The following is a 24,751-nucleotide window of genomic DNA, read 5'->3' on the forward strand; positions in this document are numbered from 1 at the left end:
TGTAAGTGGTTTTATAACAAAGTGGAAGCAATTGGGAACAACAGCAGTAGGCCACGTAAAAATCACAGAAACGTGTTCTCTAGAGTGATGAATCACACTTCCCTGTCTGGCAATCTGATGGACGAGTCTGGGTTTGACAGTTGACAGGAGAACGGTACTTGCCTGACTGCATTGTGCCAAGTGTAAAGTTTGGTGGAGGGGGATTATGGTGTGGGGTTGATTTTCAGGGGTTGAGCTTGGCCCCTTAGTTCCAGTGAAAGGAACTCTTAATGCTTCAGCATACCAAGACATTTTGGACAATTTCATTTCAACTTTGTGGGAACAGTTTGGGGATGGCCCCTTCCTGTTCCAACATGACTGCGCACCAGTGCACAAAGCAAGGTCTATAAAGACATGGATGAGCGAGTTTGGTGTGGAGGAACTTGACTGGCCTGCACAGAGTCCTGACCTCAACCCGATAGATCACCTTTGGGATGAATTAGAGCGGAGACTGAGAGCCAGGCCTTCTCGTCCAACATCAGTGCCTGACCTCACAAATGCGCTTCTAGAAGAATGCTCGCAAATTCCCATTAACACACTCCTAAACCTTGTGGAAAGCCTCCCAGAAGAGTTGAAGCTATTATAGCTGCAAAGACTGGGACAACTCCATATTAAACCCAACGGATTAAGAATGGGATGTTATTAAAGTTAATGTGCATGTAAAGGCAGGCGTCCCAAAACTTTTGGCAATATAGTGTCGCCTTTGGCTTGGCTTGCTCAGTTGGGGACACTAAATTTTAAACTAAATATCCAAATAAATCTAATTAGTAAACTAAATTAACCAAATAGACTAAATTACTGATCTAATGCCCACATTGTCACTATATGATAATTGAAACAAGCTAGTTTTCTCCGGAGCAGCTGTGCGGCCGAATCAAATTCTGTTGCATTATTTTCCTGTTTAAAGCTACACTGTGTGATATTTTCCCCCATCTAGTGGTGAAAAGGTATATGACCATCCAGTGAAGTTTAGTTTCTGTTCTTCTCAATTCCGATTTCGTTTCAACTCCTACGGTGGCCGATTAAGTCCAAGATTAATATGGCTTCCAGTTCGACCTCGTCCACATTCGACACGGTGCCTGTGGGATATTCTGTGCGCAGTGGGATGGTTGGAACTCAACTTGCCTAATTATTCGGCTAGAAAGAACTGCAGCTAATCCAGAGTGAACTTTGATGATAGTAATGTTTATTCAGTCATCCAATTGCAAGGCATAAACAGGTTTGCGTGGATATGTACATAAATGTGGTTTCTGTGAGAGACCAAATAAGGATGGTAAATATACATGATAATGACATGACAGAAGATGCACAGTTAAGAACTGTATAACTATACAAGTTACATTTTTATAATGTAACCGTAAACCAGAGCTTATTGTACCATATATAGGGGCTAAATGCAGCTGCATTAAAAGGAGCGGAGCTGCCGCTGCTGCTGTTAACAAGGGGTGTCGGGTTACAAAAGTGTGTGCGTTAGCACTGCCGTGTGCTCTGTATAACAAGCCGATCAGACCTGATACATATTTCCATCAACATACATTACAAACAAATATTTTCTATAAACGAATAAACATTGTTGATAACAAAATAACTGAATGATTATTCACATAGGTGAGCATTACGCTATTCTATGTTGACACAAAAATACTTCTGAGGTGACATCAACTGAATTACGCGATGACACACTCTGAAACACATCTACAATGACAATAACTATTATTACTTACGGAGTTATTAACGCACAGAAATAACACACAAGGAAAAACAGACTTTTGAGGAATAAACAAGCCAGGAAAACTCTGTTTAACTCTGTTACTGGACGCTGCTGAGATGAAAACTCTCTGCGCATGCACCAGACAAGTCTGAACAAGTTGACGCGCAGTGTTAAAACCGGTTAAAACGCGAAAGGCGAAGCTTGAATTTACGGGTATGTCCCTCTTTGGCTAATGTACTTTCAAGATGGAGGGGCAACATGGCGACCACCGTTAGATCCCATTACCTTATGTATTTTCAATGCCATATTATAAACTTACGAGAATACTTTATTACTTGAAAGAAGTAAATATACATTAATGAGCACATATATTTTTGAAAGAACTAAGTGTTTTTAGGTAAGAATAGACTAAAAAAGTTACACAGTGTAGCTTTAACACTGTGAAGCTGCTTTGAAACAATCTGCATTGTAAAAAGTGCTATATAAATAAAGTTGACTTGATTATAGTGCATGTAGCTGTACATTATTTAAAAATAAATAAATGAGTTAAAATACAAACATTACACTCTAAACCTAAAATCAACTGATTGCATATCATTTTAAAGCAGACAAGAAAAACGACTATATTAAAAATGATAAACAAATACAAAAGCAAAATGTTAACTTGCATGAAATACACACACATTTACTCGTCTAAACATAGTAATTATATTACATTAATGTGCTATTCCTACAATAGTGCCTTTACTGTTACTCCTCTCATAAATATGATAACTTGTGTTAAATGTAGAATTTTAGACCTACACTTAAAATATTTTAGCAAAAATGAGTAAGAATTATTGCACTCCAATTCTAATGCTCTCTGTCTGCTTGACATGCATGCGTCCACCGGCGCTCATTCATTGAAGTCTGTGAAGTTTAACAAGACGCTTGTCAGAATATGCAAAGTAGAAATATCTGCGGGACTCTCTAACATTTACAGATAAGGATATAACCATAAAATGTACGTTTTGCACTGAGAAAAACACGTCTCGGAGGCATTAAACAGCACACGTATACTGTATGTCAAAGCACAAGAGGGCAAGACGCAGTAAATGCAAATGCTTTTGTTTGAAGCGCTTATAAATATAAAGCATTCTCTTGCTTTGGACAACTTGGATTGTGTACCTTTCCCACAGCAGCTCACTGCGTCCTCCACTATTTTCTATAGGCATTTTCTCAATAGAAATGGGTTATTTACTACTTGTAAAGTGACGTGACTGGCTGCTGATGATGATTTCTTAAGTGTAGCTAATTATTTATTATTCGTGCACACGCTGCGGCTTCTCTCTCTCCCGACAGAACGGTGTTTTCGTGTTTTCTATCTTGTGAGTATCTTGTCAGTGTTTTTGTACGTCCTCGTTGCGTCTATCTGTTCTAAAATGTGCATACAGTCGTGAGTTTCTGCTCAACATCAGCAGAGCCACATATTTAGAGATAAACCTCACACACGCCGAAGCTCGGGCTGCACTGGCCGGTTGGCCTTCAACATCACCAACCCCCAGTACTGCATCTGGCCCACAGCGGAGGCACCAAACGCGGAGCGAGATGAAGCAGAAGGGGGGTAAGCGTGAGCATATCCGGGCTAGGCAGCCTATCCCCACAATAAACTGGATTACATTCGATTACTGCTGTTGTGTCTTTGTTTGCGCTGTGTACTCAATGCACTGACACTTTTCATATGATAGGAACATATCTAAAAATAATGCTATAATCAACACTTACTCGTAACTCGTTCATCTCGACAGCTGTAATGGTACATTACATGTGTTACAAAGTTGGTAATAATGATGAAGACGGACTCGGTGTGACTGGGACTCGTGTTTATTCAGAACTCTCAAATACAAACACAATAAACTCGCGCTGACTGACAGCGCTCTCATAACTCAGTAGTTACTATAAATAACTTTGTTAGCAATTGCTCCGTCTCTGGTACATTAGTGATGTCCAGTTCGCGAATGAATCATTCTTTTGAACCGGTTCTTTTTAGTGAACCGAACCAGTTCACCAAATCGGACTGAATCGCTCTAAACGGTTCGCGTCTCCAGTCAGCGCTGATCCATAATTCACTAAAGTTACTAACTTTCTGACATGAGTGACAGCCCCTCCGACTAGAAATAAACTAATAACCTGAAGTATATGCTGTAACTACAACAGTTTACTGAACTGAGACGTGCTGAGAACTGATGAGAAGTGAACTCCGGTCCATCCGTCTCTCTGGCAGTCTCGTGCCTCGTAGACCTCGTTAAACCACGCCCCCTCCGCTCATTTCAAATGCAAAGATGTCAGCCAATCACAACAGTGGGCATTTTTACTGAAGTCTCACAGCAGACACGCCTCTTGAAACAGGGCAGTCAGCCACAGGGCAAACAGCAGTATTGGAAAAAATGCCTTTTAATTCTAAATTATGACATTTTATGATGTAAAAATCATACTAACAATATAAGTACACCTCAGGAAACATTATAAAATAATAGAAAAATGCCATGCCATGGGACCTTTAACAATTTTTTTTTGCCATCTACATTTTTAAGGCTCTATATCCCAGAGATATGGGGATCTCAATGTGAATAAATTGTCAAATGTGGGTCACTTTGCATACGGCTGATACTTCTTTTTCTTTTAAAGAGGAATGTCTGAAGAACAAAATGTTGAAACTAGATATGTATCTTATTTCCCTCTTAAAACAATTGCATAGAACATTCCTGTCTAAGTGCCATATATATTATTTTACCCAAGTTTGCGGGCCTGTAACTTTAGGAGTATTAAAGATTCCAATTCTTTTTCCCAGTTTTGCACCATCACATTTAATAATGCAAAGATTGCTAAAGTCAACAGATTTCTAAAGTCATTTTCACCCTCCTCAAGTACAGAATATTGGATTACTCGGTTAATATTCACCCATGACATTTAATATTTTGGCTTTCTTCTTTATTTATGCATGTCTTTCACCAGAAAATGCCCAGATTGCATTTTGACAATTACATAATCTTTAAGGAAAGTGAACCTTGCCTAAGTACCATTTACATCCAGTTCTTGTGTCATTTGAAAACATAAACTGGCAGCACAAAAGAGAATGTTGTTTCACAACAAATGCACATGTTTGTAACATTGTATTTTTTTATTTAGCATATAAGTGCTAATGTACTATGAAAATGAAATGAAATGCATGTCAAGGCAGTAATTCACTCTCTGTGACCTAGAGTTTTAGATTAGCCGATTACACTTTTATGGCTATTGAGCTGAAAGGATTCACTTAGTTATCTTCATCTTTGTTATCTTGTTTTCATTTCTAATGCTGGACAGTATTACATAGACACATAGACTAGTGTAGTTGGGTCACTTCCAGTACTACATTAAAGTTAATCAGAATTGAATTACTAACTATTTGCTAGATTTTAGAAAGGCTGCATCATCTACAATGACTAACAGAATTACAAAACCTACCATTATCCAACAGCCTGCACAGCCGAGGTAACTTGATGCAAAGGCAGAGCAAGTATTACATTTTGATGAAAGATTACAAAGACAAAAACTTTTTTCTTTACAACAACATGCGCAATATGACCTAAAAAGTGCACAAGTAAATAAAAAAAGGATTAAGAGTAGACATTACAGATTCTTAATTCTTAATGCTAACTGGCTCTCCAATACATAATCTGCTCTTTAAACCACACAGTCAGCCCTGGGGGTGTGCATGTGTGTGTGTGTTTGTCCCCATTTCTAAGGAAAAATGTTTTCCTGCGCCTCTAAAACAAACACACACACTGTGCTCTCACATAACTGAGAGAATCAGCCCATTCATGGCCCCTGTCACCACAGTGACCTCTCTTCTGACTATGAGCGAGTGTGTGTGGGCATCCCAAAGTGTTTGTGTCCCCTGACTGATGACATCACAGTCTGCCACCGAAGTCTCTCTGAAGCTCTGGTCACATGTATTTGGGTGAGGTCCAAGAAGCTCGACTCACCAAAAAAAACACATGTGTCTCCACAAACTAATATACTATCTGACTAAAGATGACCTTTCATGTGTTCAGGAGAACACAATTGTCACTTCCTGGGAAATTGGAGCAACATACAGTGTCTGTAATAGAAATGGAAGTTGCTTTAATCAGGGAAGCCACTGAGGCTCTTTTTCCTCCATCAGAGCACGCAGACAAAATGCAATAAACATGTTCACTTGCGTTGGCATGCTGGTGTTTGGGGACTCAATCGTGTGAGTCTCTTCTGGGAGGGAATTAAACCAAATCATTTTGATGACAGACTTTGGCTCAGGCATTTGCTGTGATGCTGTGCATTTGATTGGTCCGCTGTAGTACTAGACCGATATATCGGGCCGATATTCACGATTTTTACGTGTATCGGCATCGGCTGATACAAGGCTGCTGTGTTCGCCGATTTTTTTCCCCCTGCATTATTTACAGACAGGCGTCCACAGGGCAGCTCTCACCATCTTCAAACTGGCTTGCTCTCCCTCCCTCGCGCATATTAATCCAAATCAATTGAGAATTGACACGATGGTAAAAGCTCGAAAGACTGAAGTTTCACGTGGAGCATTGCGAGATTTTTTTCCTGAATTACTGCTGGTGTTGCTCTACAAGAGATTAAGTTAAGTGCACCTACACTCTAAAAAATGTTGGGTTAAAAATAACCCAAGTTGGGTTGAAAATGGACTAACCCATCAATTGGGTTGTTTTAAGCAAACATTTAACCCAACCGCTGGGTCAAAACAACCCAATTGCTGGGTTAGTCCATATACAACCCAACTTGGGTTATTTTTAACCCAGCATTTTTTAGAGTGTAACCATTAAATTACTAGGTTGTGAATAGTTGTTAAAATTAAGTAGGCTATAGTACAGTCATTGTGCACTTTATTATGCTGCTTGCTTGTTGATACTGTGTGCAATAGTGTAATTATTTTATTTATGCTTAAATATTTATTTTCCGAATTTATTTTCACAACTCTTTTTTTTCTTGTTCTACCTCACCTGTTTTTACTATTTGTTAAATATTGTTTTTTTTAGTTTTTTAAATTTTAAATTGTTATCATCATGATCATTGTGTCATTTTTATGTTGTAAATTGAGGGAGCAAAAGCAGCAACAAATATCGGCTCCAGAAAATCGGCAGCCCGTATCGGTCATCGGCAAAGGCTGATGAAAAAAAAATCGGTATCGACACTAAAAAAATCCATATCGGTCGACCCCTAGTCCGCTGGTTAGTCCAGTTATCCAAATCACATCCTCTATTGAGGCAGTCACATGAGATTTTTTGTTGTGCATTGAGGGATTTATTCTATAAAATGTGTTTCCACTGTAGTTCATGCACATCTTATTAGAAAAACATTCAAAACGTCTTTCGCTACGTCCAACGTCATCGTTGCGCCAGTTACACTTTTTCCGTAAGTTGAATATTACGGAAGGCGTTCTGACGGAAGTTAGATATTTGTACTTTATAAAGTTTTATTAAGCCTTAATTAAGCCCCCGGAGTGTGGAGTACGTTTATAATGGACGAACAGGGAGTAACTATTACATGTACATGAGTTACTGTAATCAGTTGCAGTTACTAAGAAAAAATGTGTAATTAAATTACAGTTCCTTATGAAAATGTTAATGATTACAAAGGGGATTACATCTGAATATTTTCTGTAAAAAAGCTAGGATATGTTGAATAATATTCATTTGTTGCTTTGCCTGTTTTTGAGGTCTCCTGCCATTTAAGGTCGTTTAGTAAAGTGATGCTATTCTGATACTTTTGATTGGTTCTCGTTTGAATTTGCTGCACACAACATCTGCCAATTACATCAATCCACTTTGCTGCTGAAATCTTTAGGCTACAATCTTTTTAAGAGTTCTTCAAAGTGATACAAATGCATTCCAGTGCTGGAAATTAGAAAAAGTTATCAAAGAAAGTAATTAAATGTAATCAGTTACATTACTTTAATAAAGTATTTGAATAGTTACACTACGTATTACATTTTAATTATAGGGTAACTTGTAATCTGTAACCTATTACATTTCCAAAGTAACCTTCCCAACACTGTGGATCCACTTTTTTGATCTTCAAACTCAAATGGACCCCGTCACTGCCATTATAAAGCTGGGAAGCGTCAATATATTTATTAATATAACTCTGAGTGAGTTCATCAGATAGAAATAAGTCATGTAGCCTATCAAGGATGGCTTGAGGGTGAGTAAATCATGAGGTAATTTTCATTTTAAAGTGAACTACTCCTTTAATCGTTGGGAATGACGTCAAACTGAAGACGGTGTTGACTGATCTGCCTGGATTTCCCGACCTTCAGAGCCTCTCCAATGGTTACTTTCAGGAGGGAGGTTTGAGAATTCCAAGTTCGGAATGGTCTGGAACGCATTACTAGATCCAGAAAGTGCTTTCAGTTCTATGCGCAACATGCATCAGGGTTGGTGAACGGCCTGCAGGCGTGTCCTGAGGTTCATTACTCATGTCTGTATGGGCTTTGAGTCATTGTTGAGTACAGTATTATGCCATCGCATCCGTCTACGACACAAACCTCCCTGTCCGATTAACCCACGTTTAGCGTTGGACTGTCAGTTAAACTGTGATCGAGTGTCATCCAAGCAGTTTAACGAGTGGCCGTGTAGTGGATCTATTACGATCCATTGTTTAACTTTAATATTTCAAGAGCGATGTTTAATAAAGCAAATGAAAGCAATCAATATTAACCAAACAGATGTCAACTCTTCCATATTCACAACTGAATGACATTGAAAGTCAAGCAACTCGGTTAGCTACTCCAAAAGCTAAAGAATGAATTTACAAGTCTTGATACTTTTAGACAGAAATGTAGGCTGATATGTTTTTGTGTCAAAAGAAGTAACGTAAATAATAAATGAACCGGCTTGGAGCACTAAAGCACTTCTCAACGAATGTTGTTATTTTTGCAGTTTTTGTGCCATTTATTCAACAAACAAATAATATTGAGGCGAGCCGCGTCGGCCAACATCAATGCCATGTAACAAAATCTACGCCACTCAAAGCGATACACACAAAACACAAAGCGCTCACCTTTAGAACAGATTATCCCACTGGAATGGAATGTCCGACGCCAGTTCTGTGGGATTCGCGGAAGCTGAACGTTCGAAGCGAACTGTGCGTGTCTCGGGTGGAACTCCAAAACACCGGGCAGGTTTCAATCACAGTAAGAAGGCAAAAGCAGAGCCCTCTTCTCCTTCAAACGTCCAGCGCAGTCTTTCACTCGACAGGTGAACAGCTCTAGTCCGCTTCCTGCTTCTTTCGGCAGGCTGAGTGAAACAAGCGATCGCTCGATTCTTTTTCCCTGTTTGCTTTGCACTCCCTCCCTTTCCACACGTAACCGCTATTTTGTCAACAGTTCGCAGACACCCGAACTTCTGAGCCGTGATTTCACCCGGAAATAGACATAATGTAATGCGATGACAACTTGCGCAGTCGCGAATGTCTTTAATGCCGTGTAAATATCTCTACGCACGCAGACTAGGCCTGGCGAACTGCATGCATGACTCTCTCTTTCTCTCTCTCTCTCTCTCTCTCTCTCTCTCTCTCTCTCTCTCTCTCTCTCTCTCTCTCTCTCTCTCTCTCTCTCTCTCTCTCTCTCTCTCTCACACACACACACACACACTCAACTAACGCATTCCACTGGGATGAGCGTGTATTGGACGTAAACGCTAGCCTACATACAACTTACTAGTTTGGTCTAATAGTTCCTGTTTTGTTAAGACACGACGCTTTTAACGGTTTGGCTGTTTGATTTTTCCAGTGTTATTTAATAGGCCATATTTAACTCCTAACTTATAGACTTTGTACAACAACAACAACAACAACAACAACAACAACAAAACGGGAAAAAAACACTTGTTTTTCTAATCATCCGGGAATTTATGAGGGAAATTAGAAAACAACACTGAAGTTTTTATTTTTATTTTGAATCTATGCTATGATATCCTTATTTGGTTCCTTAAAAAGGACCTGTTACGCCTGCGAACTGTAGTTCAGTGGTATCTGCGGACATCTAGTGGTGATGGCGGAAATTGCTATAGGCCTAGTTTGCTTCTGTATGTCATTTCGGGCTGATAAAATGGCATTTGTTTACCTGCACGTTGTTCTAAACCTGCATGACTTTCTTTCTTCTGTGGAATATAAAATAATGTGATAGGCAGAACCATTCACTCATCTCTTGACACATGGATAGGGGTGAACGCAGGGTTAGTTGTAACACACAAGGTTTAAAACTTCCCACACATGCCAGGATGACGAAACTTAGTATATTTACTAGTTTCCATATCAACACTATATCAAAAAATAGCACCAAAATGTAAAAAAATCTTTGGAAGATATCACATTTATTTAACCGCAAATTTCCTATAAGTTAATTTGTCATCTCTGTTTTTTGTGTTTATTTAAAATTAGACAAATCTGATATTATTTTAATCGTATATGTTATGTAACAGTTGAACAGTTTAATGCTGATCTAAGACCGTGTTTAAATTCCAGTTGCACAGGTGGGGCACTGGGTTGTCACGATGGGTTACAATGAGCCCCTATTAGAATTTTGCTATTCTATTCTTTACTTTTATGAATTCTTTTGAGAAACCACGAGAAAAAGGTGAATAAAGACTGAGAGTTAATGTTCCGCAATTATTAAATGTTATTATGTTTTGAACTATGCTTGTATAGCTGTCAAACTGCCAATATTTTATTTGAAAAAGTTAATGATTATATTTATTGACAAAATATTTTAGTTTGTCTTGGATATTTTCAGGAACATTTTAAGCTGTCATTTGGTAATGTTACAAGGTACCCCACCTATGGGGCATGTTGTCAAATTTCACTTCCATTCTTTCGGGGGAAATCAAGAAAAAAGTATGCACTGTATTAATGAAACAAAACCACATAGTTGTACTAGACATGTGTAAAACGAATGTGGGAAAATAGAAATACTCTGAACCCCAAGTGCATTTACACAAACTGAGATAGTCAAAAAGCGTTAGGTTGTGCCCCGCTCTCCCCTAATGTAGCTCTTTGACTAAACGAATAAGGCAGATATTTGATAGATAACATATCTCACGGCATGTTCTTGGAACAGGATCTGTCTATAGGTTGCCAGTACTGGAGAGAAGAACTCTTTCCCTCATAAAAGTGAGATGGCATTCGGCATTCATTTTTAGGGCAACAGGAAGTGTCGTAGTTCTAAAAGTTTATTGTGAAAAATTATTTAGTCTTTCGATTCATATAGGGTGGATTAAGGGTGACTGACTTTTCACCTTGTGTAAGGTTTCTTGCCATAAATGAAAAACATCGGCCCAACACATGATACACTCCTGTAATACTGAAGATATTACCTATCCATTTGAACAGGAACCCTTTAATGTAAACTGAGGCGAAACCCCTTTTTTGGTAACATTTGGGTGATGGGACACGACCGGTGATTGTGACAGCACGTCATATCATTGATGTAGTATAAGCATATTTATTACACAAGTTGACACTTTGATATTATTTCATATGCAAAATTTCCTTTTTCTGTCCATCATTAAGAGTCCATGTTTATTTCAGTTATTTCTCAATATTTATAAATTCATCCACAGTACAACACATCCAAACATCATTGAAAAGTGTAAACAAGTAAGAAAATGGTTCAGGTCCAAAATTCATTCAAATAAATTGTAAACCGGTTGGTCAAAAGGTAAAGTAAAAAAGGTTGGGTGACCCCCATCCCCAATAATCTATCAAACTCATTTAACCGGCACAAACCGTTGATTGAAACATGAATGTGGTATTACTGCAACAACAAAACAAAAACACAAGAGTTTAACTATGATATTTTCAGAATCAGGTTGTTTTATTTTAGCATAATCCAGCAAACATAACTGTGTTTGGGTGAATGGGACAAAATAAAAACAACCCAGTTCTGAAAATAGAAACATGAAATGAACACATTTTTACAGATTTTGTTACAGTAGTGCATCATTGTCATGTTTCCATTGAAATATGACAATTTTATGACCTTATTATGAAAACTTGCAAAAGCTTATGGCATTTTTCGGGGTCAGCTTCCTGTTTGATGCCTGCCTGCATCCGATTTAGGTTATGTCATGGCTAGGGCTCAGCAAAAAAAAAAAAAACGTTTTTCACTCATTAGACGAGAAAATAAACTCTGTATAGTTCTACTGTCCCCTTTGACCTTGTCACCCTATTGTCCGAATGAAATAACGTCAGTTTCCAGTATTCAAAAATAACTTACAATTATCCTTATTAAAAAATAATTTACAAATATCAGCGTTTTCATCATTTTTGCCATCATCTGGAAGTTTCCCTGTCCATGCTTAGATGTCTTGGACAGACTTTTCTCATTGTGCTCTTCAGCCGAGGACTTTATAGATATTATTATGGTGTTCCTGGTGCTGAAGTCATGTAAATCCTGCTGGCTGATACACTCATGTCTGTCATGTTTCAGTTAGAAATGATCAGATCTGAAATTTCCTGATAAGCATTTCTAAACATTCCCAGAACATTCTCCAGTCATTCCTGTGGTGAGCGGAGGCAGAAATAGGCCTGCTGGAGGAGATCAGGTTTCAAAGCACAAACTCGCTTTTGGTCATCCTACAGATGACTCCACGCATGTGAGACTGTGTGTGTGGTTGTGCTTGTATACATGAAGGAATGTGTTTGGTATTTATTTGGGAGAGATCATATGTATTATTATCGTCATTATATGCAGCCATCAAGTATGTTGTTAATGTCTGAACGTTATGAGATCATCTTCGGCTAAAATGTGCCACACACTGGTTCACATTAAAGGAGTGAAGCCGCAAACAGCATGCTTCCATTATTCACCCATTCCATTCTTATTCCATTAAGCATTCCGTTAACGGGATCCAAACCAGCCCAACTCCTAATCTCATCAGCTGTAACCAGACACACATGACACTTGAAAGGATCCCCCATGCCTAGGCGTATAATTATGGATATCATAATATAATCATTTGTTTAATTGTGAACCTTGGCCAAGAGGTATGTAATTGCTTGAAAGGGCATTTTTTGCTTCTAAATTAGATTTAGAAGCAAAACTTTAAGGTCTCGGAAAGGGTGATGCTGAGGTGCTAAACTAGGTGGGTACGTAGGTAAATCTGGAGGAAACTTCCATGGCTTTATTCAAGAGTGAAAAGAGAAGCTGACATCTTCACAATCCACCTTCAATAGCCTTCTCTGAAACACCTGGAGTTTTTGTTTTTTTTAGTTGAATCACTCAATATGTAAAAGTCAGTGCAGTGTAGACGTCAGCACGTTTTGCTGATTCAAATTCATAAGTTGTTAATGGGCCTTCTGCTTTTTCATTTTGCCGTTGGCTACGGATAAACACAATCTGCTATATAATAATACGTGGTAACACTTTACAATAAGGTTCATTAGTTCACTACACTAGTAAACATGAACTAACAATGAACTGCACTTTTAAAGCATCTATTAATCTTTGTCAATGTTCATTTCAATCTTGCTAACATTAGTTAATGCACTGTGAACTAACATGAACAAACCATGAACAGTATTTCTATTACGTTAACAAAGATTAACAAATACAGTAACAAATGTATTGCAATGCATTAACTAATGTTAACTAATGAAACCATATTTTCAGAAGTTTCATAATAAGTCTGAATGGTAACACTTTACAATACAGGTGCACTAATATGCTTCAATTTATGCTTAACTAATGTACAGATAATTTGTTAATTTTGTAAATTGTTATTAGTTAAATGTCATAGTATAATTCCCTAATAACATAGTATTAACTAATAGTGTAAATGCATATGTTAATACCACCATGCATTTCAACTTCTGGTTGTCTGCTTTAACTAATTATTAGCTAATGATTTGGTATAATTATGCTATGACTTTACTTGCTGAGGAACATGACTATAATAGCTAATTTACTTAAAACTGATTCAAAACCCATAACCACAATGACATATCACTTATCAATTAGTTAATAGTCATGTGCCTCAACAAGTAACTTCATAGCATAATGATACCTTTGCAAATCGTTAGCAAAGGATTAATTAAAGCAGAAGCTGAAATACATAGCTTTGACCATTGTGGTAATTAACATGAATTTACATTATTAGTTAATATAGTATGTTATTAAGGAATTAACACAATTATTAGGTGGCATTAACTACTATATACGTACATCAAAAAATAAGTACAATGTACTTATTATGTTCATATTGTATTGCAAAACTCTTTTGCTGATATTGAGGTGAGATACGGGTAAGTTTAGGGTTAGGTGTAAGGGAAGTGTCAATGGTGTAATTATAAATGTAACTACAGAAATGAATTACAGATGTAATTACATGCAGCTAATTAAAAAAAAAATTAAGTACAATGTAAAAACATGTATGTACACAATAAGTGCATTGTTTCAAATTACGAGTTTAAATGTTACTACATAGTTAAGGCCACCATTTAAAGTAGGTCCACACATTTAATTAATAGCAATACATTACTTCATCTATTAATCAGACTCTTTATTAGTTGATTGCGGATGCAGTAATCATTCACAAATGGTCAAGTTCTTTGTGAGTCATACATTAACTCATGATTATCTTTGCATTAGTTAAGCATTATTTAATGCATATTAGTGCACAAGTGTTACAGTCTAAATTTGTGTCAGTTGTTATATTTGAATTATTTCACTAAAAGTAATTGAACAGACAAAAGACACCAGCCCTGCTTGATCAGCATGAATCTTTGATTATAGCTCTCTGCACTCTCAGAAAAAAAGGTACAGGGCTGTCACTGGGGCGGTACCCTAAGGTACAAAAGTGAAAAGGTACATCTTTGTACCTTACTCACCCCTGAAAGGTACATTTTAGTACCTCAAAAGGTACATATCAGTACTTTAAGAGTGCATATTAGTACCTTAAAGGTACATATTAATACCGTAAAGGTACATATTAGTACCTTTTTTGTTATGTACCTTAGGGTACCGCCCCAGTGACAGCAATGTACCTTTATTTCTGACAGTGTGTATGTAAAGATGTCATTGCTGATATTACAGTCATTCTGTTTTTCTGAAAAAGTCTGGCATTAACATGCATAATGTTAAACAATTGCATGATAACATCTGAGTGACCTTGGCAACCCGAGGTCATTCTGGGGTCTCTGCGTGATTTAGCAACAATCTCTTGCTTCCATTATCTTCAAAAGGAAAATGAATGACACATCACTTATTTTTAGCTGACCATTTTTGAACCTTATTATGGACATCTTCATGTCCTTTCTCGGGCGAAGAGGTCGCACATACAAACTTGTGTGTGCATTTCCTATTTATAAACGACTGTGGTATATCATAATACACCCCAATAATAATTCTGGCATAGAGTTGCTTATTTAGTGTCATCTATTGTTCATCAAAGCCAATAACACAAAACATCACGTAGGGTGAATCTTCATGTCCAAGAAATGAAATGACCACATTTTTTTGGGATTCAGACAAAAATCATGTGCTTCGTAACAATTGCCGGATTTTGTGCAAATCAAATATTTGTCTATTTTCCTGTGTATAGCAAACACGGCTGACCCCTCTCGTCTTTTCAATAGGCGCGCGCGGGGTGATGTGCGCTCGTCGAAACCACTGCTGTCCAGTTTAAACCTTTCCCAAGAATCTTGGGAATTCAATTGTGTGCCCGACCACTGGGAAACCGACAACCAGTGTTGTGACACCAGAGGCCAGGTCATCCAGCGGAAACCTCACGACCATCACACATTCGCGCAACTGCGGGCGCAAGAACTCGAGGATGAACACGCGCGCAATGTCTGCAGACGCGAATTTGTGCACAACACTGCCAATGATGTATGCTCAATAGGAATAATTTGGCTGTAATTTGTCCGCAACAAAACCCACGACCGCATAAGAAGGATCCAATCCTAATTCAGAATTCACTCAAAGGAAGTGAATGCAACAACAAACAACAGTTTTGTACTTTGTACAGTTTTGTACTCACAACTTTGTTCCCGACACATGTAACTTCCAAATGAAATTGCAAAGAAAAATACAGGCCTATTCTATCCCCCTACGACCCCACCCCTAAACCTACTCATAAAAACCATCTGCATTTTTGCATTTTCAAAAACATCACCTGATTTCTAAGTTGTTTTCCTCATGGGGACCCAAATGTCCCAATGACAAGGATTTCGGATATTGGCATCTTTGTGGGGACACACACGCAATGTATCAGACTGTTGTTCAGCATCCAGACTGTATTCTAAATCTGAACTGAAACTAGTAGGCTAATAATATGTACAGTGATGTGGCTGTAATCCACCAGAAGCTTTCGACAGATATCAGTGCCTGCCCTGCGCCTCACAGCGGTTGGCTACCGTCCGGCGTTTATGGCCAGTTTAGCATAAAGATGAGCATTTCTGAAACGCCCGCTTTGAGGCAGACTCATTCAATTACACATACATTAATACAGTTAATACGTATTTTGCAGCCTCAGTCTTCTTTAACTTGATATCTTTAAAATATGAATATTTAGGCTAAATGAATAGGCTATTATTACGTAAATAAAGTGGGCCTACATTGATTTGAGACAAACATAGCATAGTAGCTACAAACAAAGCAGAAAATTGAAATTCGTTGGGAATGGAGATGCTATATTTTTGGGGCCAACGTGTTGTTGTTTAAAGAGTCCCCGACTGTCAGGAAGTGCTGAGACGCCAATCACGCGGCTTTTCCCATAACGGTACACTCTCAGAATGAATGAAAAATGTGCAAAAATGCCTTTAGGGGTACAACAGCTTGTCACTGGGGCAGTACCCAAAGGACATCTTTGTTGTATATTACCTACCTTAGAGTAGAAATATGTATCTTAAGAACCTTTTAGGTGAATAAAAAAGGTACAAATATGTCCATTTAAGCAGTGCCGCCGCTCCCATTACGCGCATCACGGGTGCTCAGGGGGGCACCACAAGAAAATGCTCTCTCCACCAAAAAAAAAAAAAGTAAAAATGGTACCTTTTGGGGTACAACAGCTTGTCACTGGGGCAGTGCCCTTAAAAAGACATCGTTGTACCCTTTTCACTCTAAAAATGTGCATATTAGTACATTAGCAATATCTTAAGGTACATTCTCAGAAAAAAAAGCACAGTGGAGGTACAATTTTGTTCCTTGAGGAACAAAACGTATACCTATACCTTTAAAGGTACACAAGGTTTGAGACAAGCTACCTTTAAAGGTACACAGGTCATTAGGGTACAATTATACCCTTGTTTAGGTACAAAAATGTTGCCTACCCTTCAGGGTACCACCCCAGGGACGGCCACTTAGGCTACCTTAAAAGGTACAATTTTGTACTTTTTTTTTTTTTTTAGAGTGTACTACTATGAATCTTTTAGGTTTAAAAGGTACAAATATGTCTTTTTAAGGGTACTGCGCAATGACAAGCTGTTGTACCCCTAAAATTTGTACAATGAGTGTGTGTAGGCTACTGTATTTTTTTTTCTGAATTCTTTTTTCTTTACGCAAGATAGAATAATGCATATTATGTTCTAATCATGTCATATTCTAACACAGGTTTAAGTGTAATTTTGCAGTTGTCCTGCAGGAGGCTGCAGGTGTCCGTCTTCTTTCTTCAGAGGTCTCAGTTCCTCCACACAGCGCCAGCAGATCAACGACGATTATCACACGTGTTACGAGGCTTTCGGGACGCGCGGCTCAGATGAATCGAGCAACAATTGTGTAAAAGTAGGATGTAATCTGCACGAAGAATCTATGCCAAACATGTGGATGAATATTTAAAATAACTTTAACATTTTTAGGCCTAGGCTATTTATAACGTTAAGATAAAAATATAAAACCCAATGAAGTTAAAATGACAAGCGATTAACAATTCAGCACTCTCAGTTATTATTATTATTATTATTGTTGTTGTTGTTGTATTATTAGAATATAACTGAATAATAACTGGTTTATAAATTATTGCAGATATAGGAAAGGCTAAAGTAGATGAAACTAAATTAACTAACAAAACTAAATTAGGCCTACATGAAAAACATTGTTGTGAATGTAGCCTATTTTATACCAGGCAGGCTTACCTGTGTCCTGTGGATGAACTGCCTTAAGGGTGAACAATAGGCTACTTCTGTGAACAGTCCCATTAAATATATTTAAGGAGGAGAAAAGTTCTTTTGTGACAACATTCCCCGATGCGCTTTTTGGGCCCCGCACCTTTAAACCCACTGGCCCTGAGCATATCCTGCATGCGGGCGCATCATGTGACGCACACCTGCGGGCCCCTGGAAAACTAGACTGGCGGATGGATGTAGAAAATATACACGGTCATTAATACATAAAGTCGATCATCCAAATATCTAACACAATGTTTAATATTATAGCCTATCTCTAATGATTAAAAAAGTAAATGAAAAATAAAGAATAGAACTGGATGAAAAAGGCGAAAAAGACGTACTATTAATTGTATTAAAAATATAGCCTACTTGAGTATGTTTTTAGTACAATACAAATATATTATAATGCATTTTTAAAACATTTAATAGGACGTCTTTTTCATGGGAGGCCTACATTCAAGCAATGAAAAACAACTTATCAGTATAATAATGTTTTTCGTCTTATCATTGTTATTGTTGTTGTTATTTGTAAAAAAATGAATTATGTCTCCGTTGTTTTATTAAAGTAAATGTTCAAATATTCGTGCAATCCTAAAAAAAACTCATATACCGTCCTCTATCATTAACTCAACGAATCCACTAAATATATTTAAACCGGAAGCTTTAAAACACTTTTTACTTAAACTTATAGGCCTACGCAACAATATGTTTTCCAGAAACACTGAAGTTCTCCATGGACAAGATGAAGGTGTCAGACACACTCCCGTCGTTCAGCGCGCAAACAGAGAATAAAGCTTTAGATTAACTTTCATTATTAACACACATTATCGTAATATATAGGCCTACTAAAGTTTCATTATCTATGATTTATTAAGCATTAGCTATTATGTAAAAACATGTTTGTTAATGTATAAGGACAGTTGTCAAAAGAGGTCATTTTAATGTTCGCTTAGACTTTTATTTTATGTGAAATTAAATCGTGCAAAAACATGCATTTTATGGGGCCCACAAATTCGATTAGTTTCAATTATCGTCGTTTTGACAAGTGTTTTTTCTTCAGATGTGCATATTTACTGTCTAAGAAATGCAAAGAGATACACTTGCTTTGTATTTTACAGCAATTCTAGTAAAATAATTTTAAGGACAAGGCGAAACTAGCTATTCAAATGAAAGATGCGGCAATACGCTTATTTGACAGGGTTAAAATGTACAAATTCAGCAAAGTAATTTGTCTTAAAAGTTTCCCTCATCTACAGGCCCAATGTTGCTTAATATGTACTCGCATAAAATTGACTAGGTTTTTAGGAATCACAAAATAGCTTACATTGCACGAAAACCTTTTTTAGATTTTTAGAGATTGTTTTCGACACAGTCCTATTTGGAAACTATTTTCATGCAGTAACGTATCTCGCATAATTATTAAACTATATATTAATGCCTGTATGAACGCGAAGTAGGTTAAAATATTAGTGGAAGGCCATAAATGCAGTTGGTTAAACAGTTGCAGCACTCCGATACAAATAGCTAATCTTGTTATATAATAATAATAATACTAATAACAACAATAATAATAATAATAACACATGTAGCCTAAATAAATTATAAAATCCAAAATCAGTGTCATGTTGACAAAGAGTTTATTAAAGAATAAAAAGTAGAGCTATTTAAAAAAAGATCGAAAAGTGCTAGTTAAAACATGGCCCCAATGTGTCATAGACATTCAAATTATTTCTTTTTTTTTCTTTTCTTTTTTCTTTTTTTTTTACAAAGTAAATACAAAACAGTCCAAACTGGCAGTCACGTGCTCTGGCCCCAACGAGACCCTCAGTCACGGAAATAAGAGGCCAAAACACAGGTGTACAGGTTGTGTTTGTGTCTCCACATAGCTTGGGGTTCTACCTGTCCAGAGTTTCAATGCATCCTTAAACATTCAACAGCAAAGAGAATCAAAAAAATATTATTTGGGAAAAGGGTTCAGAACCCAATACTTCACTCCAAAGTTACTGACAGAATGTTGTGAACGGATTCAGGTAAACATGATTTGTAAATCCATGACGCTGATACCATCGCAATCATTTTATATGATTGAACAGTTTATACACATTCAGAACATAAATGTCCATGAGTCTCCTGCGAAGAAAAATGTGGACGTGCTTCCATAATTTGAGGCTCCTGAAAAAGGTTTTCCTTCTTATAAGTCAAATAGAAAACGCGCAATTTCTGAAATGTCTTTATGTGGATTTTAAAATCGCTGGACCTTGTTTGCATTGTCTTTAAGCGGGAACAATATGTTGATCTGTATATATCTATATATCAATTCGTGCGTGCAGTGCGGAGTGTTTGCTCTCGTGATCCCAGTACGAGCAGTGCATCATGGAGAGTTCTGCGGGCTGGCGCGAGCAGGCGAACTGCAGCCCAGTCCCGTTGCCGGTGGACACCGGAGGGGGTGCCGCCGTGGCGGGACTCAGCTGCTGCGCGTGAGAGAGCGCGTGAGGGTGCGTGTGATGGTGGTGATGATGGTGGCTCATGCCGTTGTAAGAGTTCACCATGCCCGGGAGACCTATGCTCTGCACACGCGAGTACGGGTTGTACGACGACGGCGCGGACAAGCCTTTCACGTTAACGGGACTCACGCTCCCGCTGCTCATCTGACAGGAGGTGTATGGCATAGGCGCAGGAGACCACGAGTTATTGATAAACCCTGACTGCAGGTATTTGGGCGGGGAGAGGTAACCGTACCCGTCTCCGCCGAAAAGAGATTTGCCAGGCTGGAAATGGGTCGGTGGAGGCCTAAAAGGTCTCTTCATGCGCCGTCTCCGCCGGTAGTTGCCCTTTTCGAACATATCCTCGCATGCCGGGTCCAGGGTCCAGTAGTTGCCCTTCCGCTCGCCGCCACCCTCCCGAGGCACCTTGATGAAGCACTCGTTGAGAGACAGGTTGTGTCGGATGCTGTTCTGCCATCCCTTCTTGTTCTTCTCGTAGAAAGGAAACTTGCTGATGATGTACTGGTAGATACCGGACAGCGTGAGACGCTTTTCCGAGCTCTCGCGGATCGCCATCGCGATTAACGCCACGTAGGAGTACGGCGGTTTCTGGGTCGGGTCGGATTTGTCCGGTCCCTTCTCAGGAGGAGTTTCGTCTTTTGTTCGGTCTTTCTCCGCTGAGCTCGAGGACGTGTCCATGAGTATCATGCCGTTGTCCTCAGGGCCTGGGTAGGTGGCCATCATTGCGCACGCAGACCTGCACCAAAACAAACCCGTGCTAATAAAAACAGTTCAGCAATGCAAACTAGTCTTCGGTTGATGGCAGTCAATTCGTCCGACTACAATAATGTGAAGAGTTTTTATATAAATAAATATAGGCTATATTTCGTTCCTTCTTTTTGCGCGTGTGTTAGCGTTAAAGGTTTTCGAAAGCTCTTGCGCGTCAGAGTTTCTGCTCAACTAGATACCCCTGGAGAAGGAGGGCAAATTGTGGTTTGGATTCTCCGTAAGCCCGCCTTCTCTTTCCCTCACACACTCCCTCACACTCACACACATTTGATGCGGTAGGGCATAAAGCTTCCTGATTCGTATTCATCTATTTTGCTTCATACCCTCTAAATTCTGAACTATGTCTCTCACCACGTCAATTGAACCAACAACTGGAAACCGACACAGTTTTAGAAGACATAATTAGTTCATATAACAGGTGCAGGAGCCGTATCCGCGCAGTCAAACCATTTTAAAAATACAACCAGGAATCGCCTTCAGAAAAAGCGATTCAATGAAAATGAATTATTACGTAGGCTATAGCTATGACGAACTGTTAGGCTATTATTACTAATATTATTGGTAGCTATGTTACCAGTAGCCTTGTACTTAATACTGCTATCATCACCACTAATTAGACCAATATCTCCCAAGTAGGCTACACCTCCTTTTGGACTAACTTGAACCTTTACAATATTCATGTTATATTTTATCTTTAGTGATTTTTCTTCAGTGTCATGTGACTTGTATCACTCTTGTATTTGGCTCAATTGTTTTACATTCTTGTATATTTTGTATATGTTGAGAAAGTGTTTGTCAAGAACATGGGCCCGAATGTAAAGGAAAATGCGACTGATCACTCATGGGCTTTGTTTTGGTGGATCACATTGCCTCACAAATGCAGCTAGACCAATTCTGAGTGCATTTAAAGATCTGCATCTGAATAAAACTCTTAAAAATGTGAATATGTTGCTGAATATGACAGAATTTACATCTCACCTAATAATTTGTGCATGACATCCACGGTATTCCCAAAGCACAGGAAAGTAGTACATAAATAAATTGTCATTACGTAAATCATGACATTACACCGCTTAGATGGACCCGTTTAAAGAGTTTAGTTAAAGTTATAACTGCATATGTCTAATTTATTACTTGTAATAACAACATATTTATTAATCATGCAATTAGTTTCTCACAAGGTTTTGACCGTAAAGTATTTTACACTTGACACCTTTACCAACCAAACCAACAAAATATAAATAACAATAGGCAACAGTTAAAATATAAATAATAGGCTAATACAGTTTACAAATATAAATAATAATACAGGTAATAATACAGTGCCAGTGCGTAATTCTCAGAGTGCATCTAAATGGTGCTTTTAAAACATGGGTTGGTTTTTCACAGGTCTGCCAGGTTTTGAATGCGTCTTTTGCCTATAATATAACAACAAGTGTTTTAACTTCAGCTTCAAAATAAGTGCTTATGTGTCCATGCAGCCAAGTGATATCCGCAGACATCCTTAAATAGGCTAATTATCCAAATCATGTCACATAACATAGCCTACATCTACTCATTTATAATCTCTATTTTAGCCACAGTTCATAAAAAAGTTTTACAATTATTATGTATTTATGTTATTGATTTATTATTATAGTTATGATTTTTATTCTGCATTTTTATGACCTTTCTTTAGCACCGTTTGACCTGAGATGCTCTGAAGCTGTTATACGCGCAGTGCACGTGCTGGTTTGTTAAAAGGCAATGACGTAAATTAAGCACACAGTAAAATAACATAGTATCCTGCACCACCATAAATTAGATAAAACATCCTACATCTCATATCATAATTCAATTTCCCATGGTGTTAAAAAAAAAAATCAGGGAAAAGTTGACACTGCAGAAAAATCTTTATTAGCCTAATAATTTTAGAGCTGCATTGTCGGAATTAAAAAAATTGTAACATTTTGTAAAGTAGGCCTATATAAGTCTTTATTTTTATGTTCCGACATTTAAATAAAACCAAGTTCACCGTTAACCACCGTTAACCATTTTGCAACTCCATAACAAAATTATTAAAGCAAATATTCGTTAAGTAGGGTTAAGTGTTAAGTAGCATATTTACCTTCTGAGGACATTAATGAGAACATTTTGAAAGAGGTTGTTAAGATTAGTTAAACTGTTAGCGTTACACATAGCCTATGTGTATATTAGGCTATATGAAACAATTACCAATGTTCTTTAATAATAAAAATAACAAGCCATTTTCTAGCATATATCAGTTACTATTGAACAACAACAACAACGACGACGACGATAAAACGTGTGTGTTGTGATGAAGATCTATATGCGAATTATATGCACTAATTAAAATCAATCAATTCTCGTCCGTGATGTGCTGATTTTTTATAAAAAAAAATAAAAAAAAAACCATAGTGAGATTTTCTGAAAATTCAGCTCGGAGAACAAAGCAATTGCTCTTAAAAATATCCTGTCATGACATTTTAGGGAAGGCTATAGCCCTAATCATTTTACCGTAAACATAAAATATCTAAATCACACATTTTCTTTTAAAAATAAATATACACACATTCCTAGTTGTAAAAACTCACCAGTTTTGTTAGCCCCTAACACGAGCTAAAGATTTTCAAAGATTGCAATAAAAATGCTCTTTCAGGTGTGAACAAGATCCATCGTTTGTCACGGGCTCAGTGAGGAGAAAATAGCGAGTGTGTGTGGAGAGGGAAGGAAGGAAGAGGGAGGAGAAGGAGAAGTGTAGGCCTATGCATACGTTTGTAATGCGTACTTATAAAGGCAAACTATCACCCAGTATTATACTTTGAGAGACAAAAAGCCCTGTTGCCTGCATTTTTTCTGAAATCGGGCATGAGGTCTATGTCCACACACACACACACACACACACACACACACACACACACACACACACACACACACACACACACACACACACACACACACACACACACACACACACACACACACACACACACACACACACACACACACACACACACACACACACACACACACACACACACACACACACACACACACACTCTCTCTCTCTCTCTCTCTCTCTCTCTCTCTCTCTCTCTCTCTCTCTCTCTCTCTCTTAATGGGGACTCTCCATAGGCATAATGGTTTTTATACTGTACAAATACTGTATATTCTCTCCCCTATCCCTCCCCTTAAACCTACCCATCACACAAAACTTTCTGCATTTTCAACAAAAAAAAAAAACACTAAAAATTTGTTTCGATTAACTGCCGGAGCATAAGCAGCCGCTCACCTTGCTCTGGCATCAGCTGTTTTGGCATCCCTCCACCTCCCCAACTCCACCCACATAATTTAGGCATCTCATTAGCATACTCATCATCCAAGCATTAGTAGCTCCACTGGGGGGATATATCTAAGCTCGGGTTGAAGCTGCTTCCTCGAGCCCCTGCACTGCAGACAGCAAGCCAAATACGCTTAGTCTTAGTTTACTCAGATTTCACAAGTTTGTTTGCCCATATACTCTTTTAGCTAATAAGACTTA

General features: G+C 38.1%; 2 protein-coding genes across 2 annotated transcripts in view; both read right to left on the reverse strand.

Annotated features, from left to right (window-relative positions):
* The window catches only part of pik3cb (phosphatidylinositol-4,5-bisphosphate 3-kinase, catalytic subunit beta), a 91,513-nt gene extending 82,147 nt beyond the window's left edge, over window positions 1-9,366 (reverse strand). The window contains exon 1 of the mRNA XM_079823112.1: window positions 8,837-9,366. The gene's annotated coding sequence lies outside the window, so the exon portion shown is untranslated. The remainder of the gene's footprint in view (window positions 1-8,836) is intronic.
* A 10,193-nt stretch (window positions 9,367-19,559) lies between these two features.
* Window positions 19,560-23,905, reverse strand: foxl2a (forkhead box L2a). The gene is made up of 2 exons (XM_079823855.1): window positions 23,805-23,905; window positions 19,560-21,178 (listed from the first exon to the last, which is right to left on the reverse strand). The coding sequence occupies exon 2, from the start codon at window positions 21,163-21,165 to the stop codon at window positions 20,245-20,247; it is 921 nt and encodes a 306-aa protein (XP_079679981.1). The 5' UTR covers window positions 21,166-21,178; window positions 23,805-23,905; the 3' UTR covers window positions 19,560-20,244.
* Between the last annotated feature and the right edge of the window lie 846 nt (window positions 23,906-24,751).

Source organism: Gobio gobio, assembly GCF_949357685.1.
Source record: "Gobio gobio genome assembly, chromosome: 8".
Lineage (NCBI taxonomy): Eukaryota > Metazoa > Chordata > Actinopteri > Cypriniformes > Gobionidae > Gobio > Gobio gobio.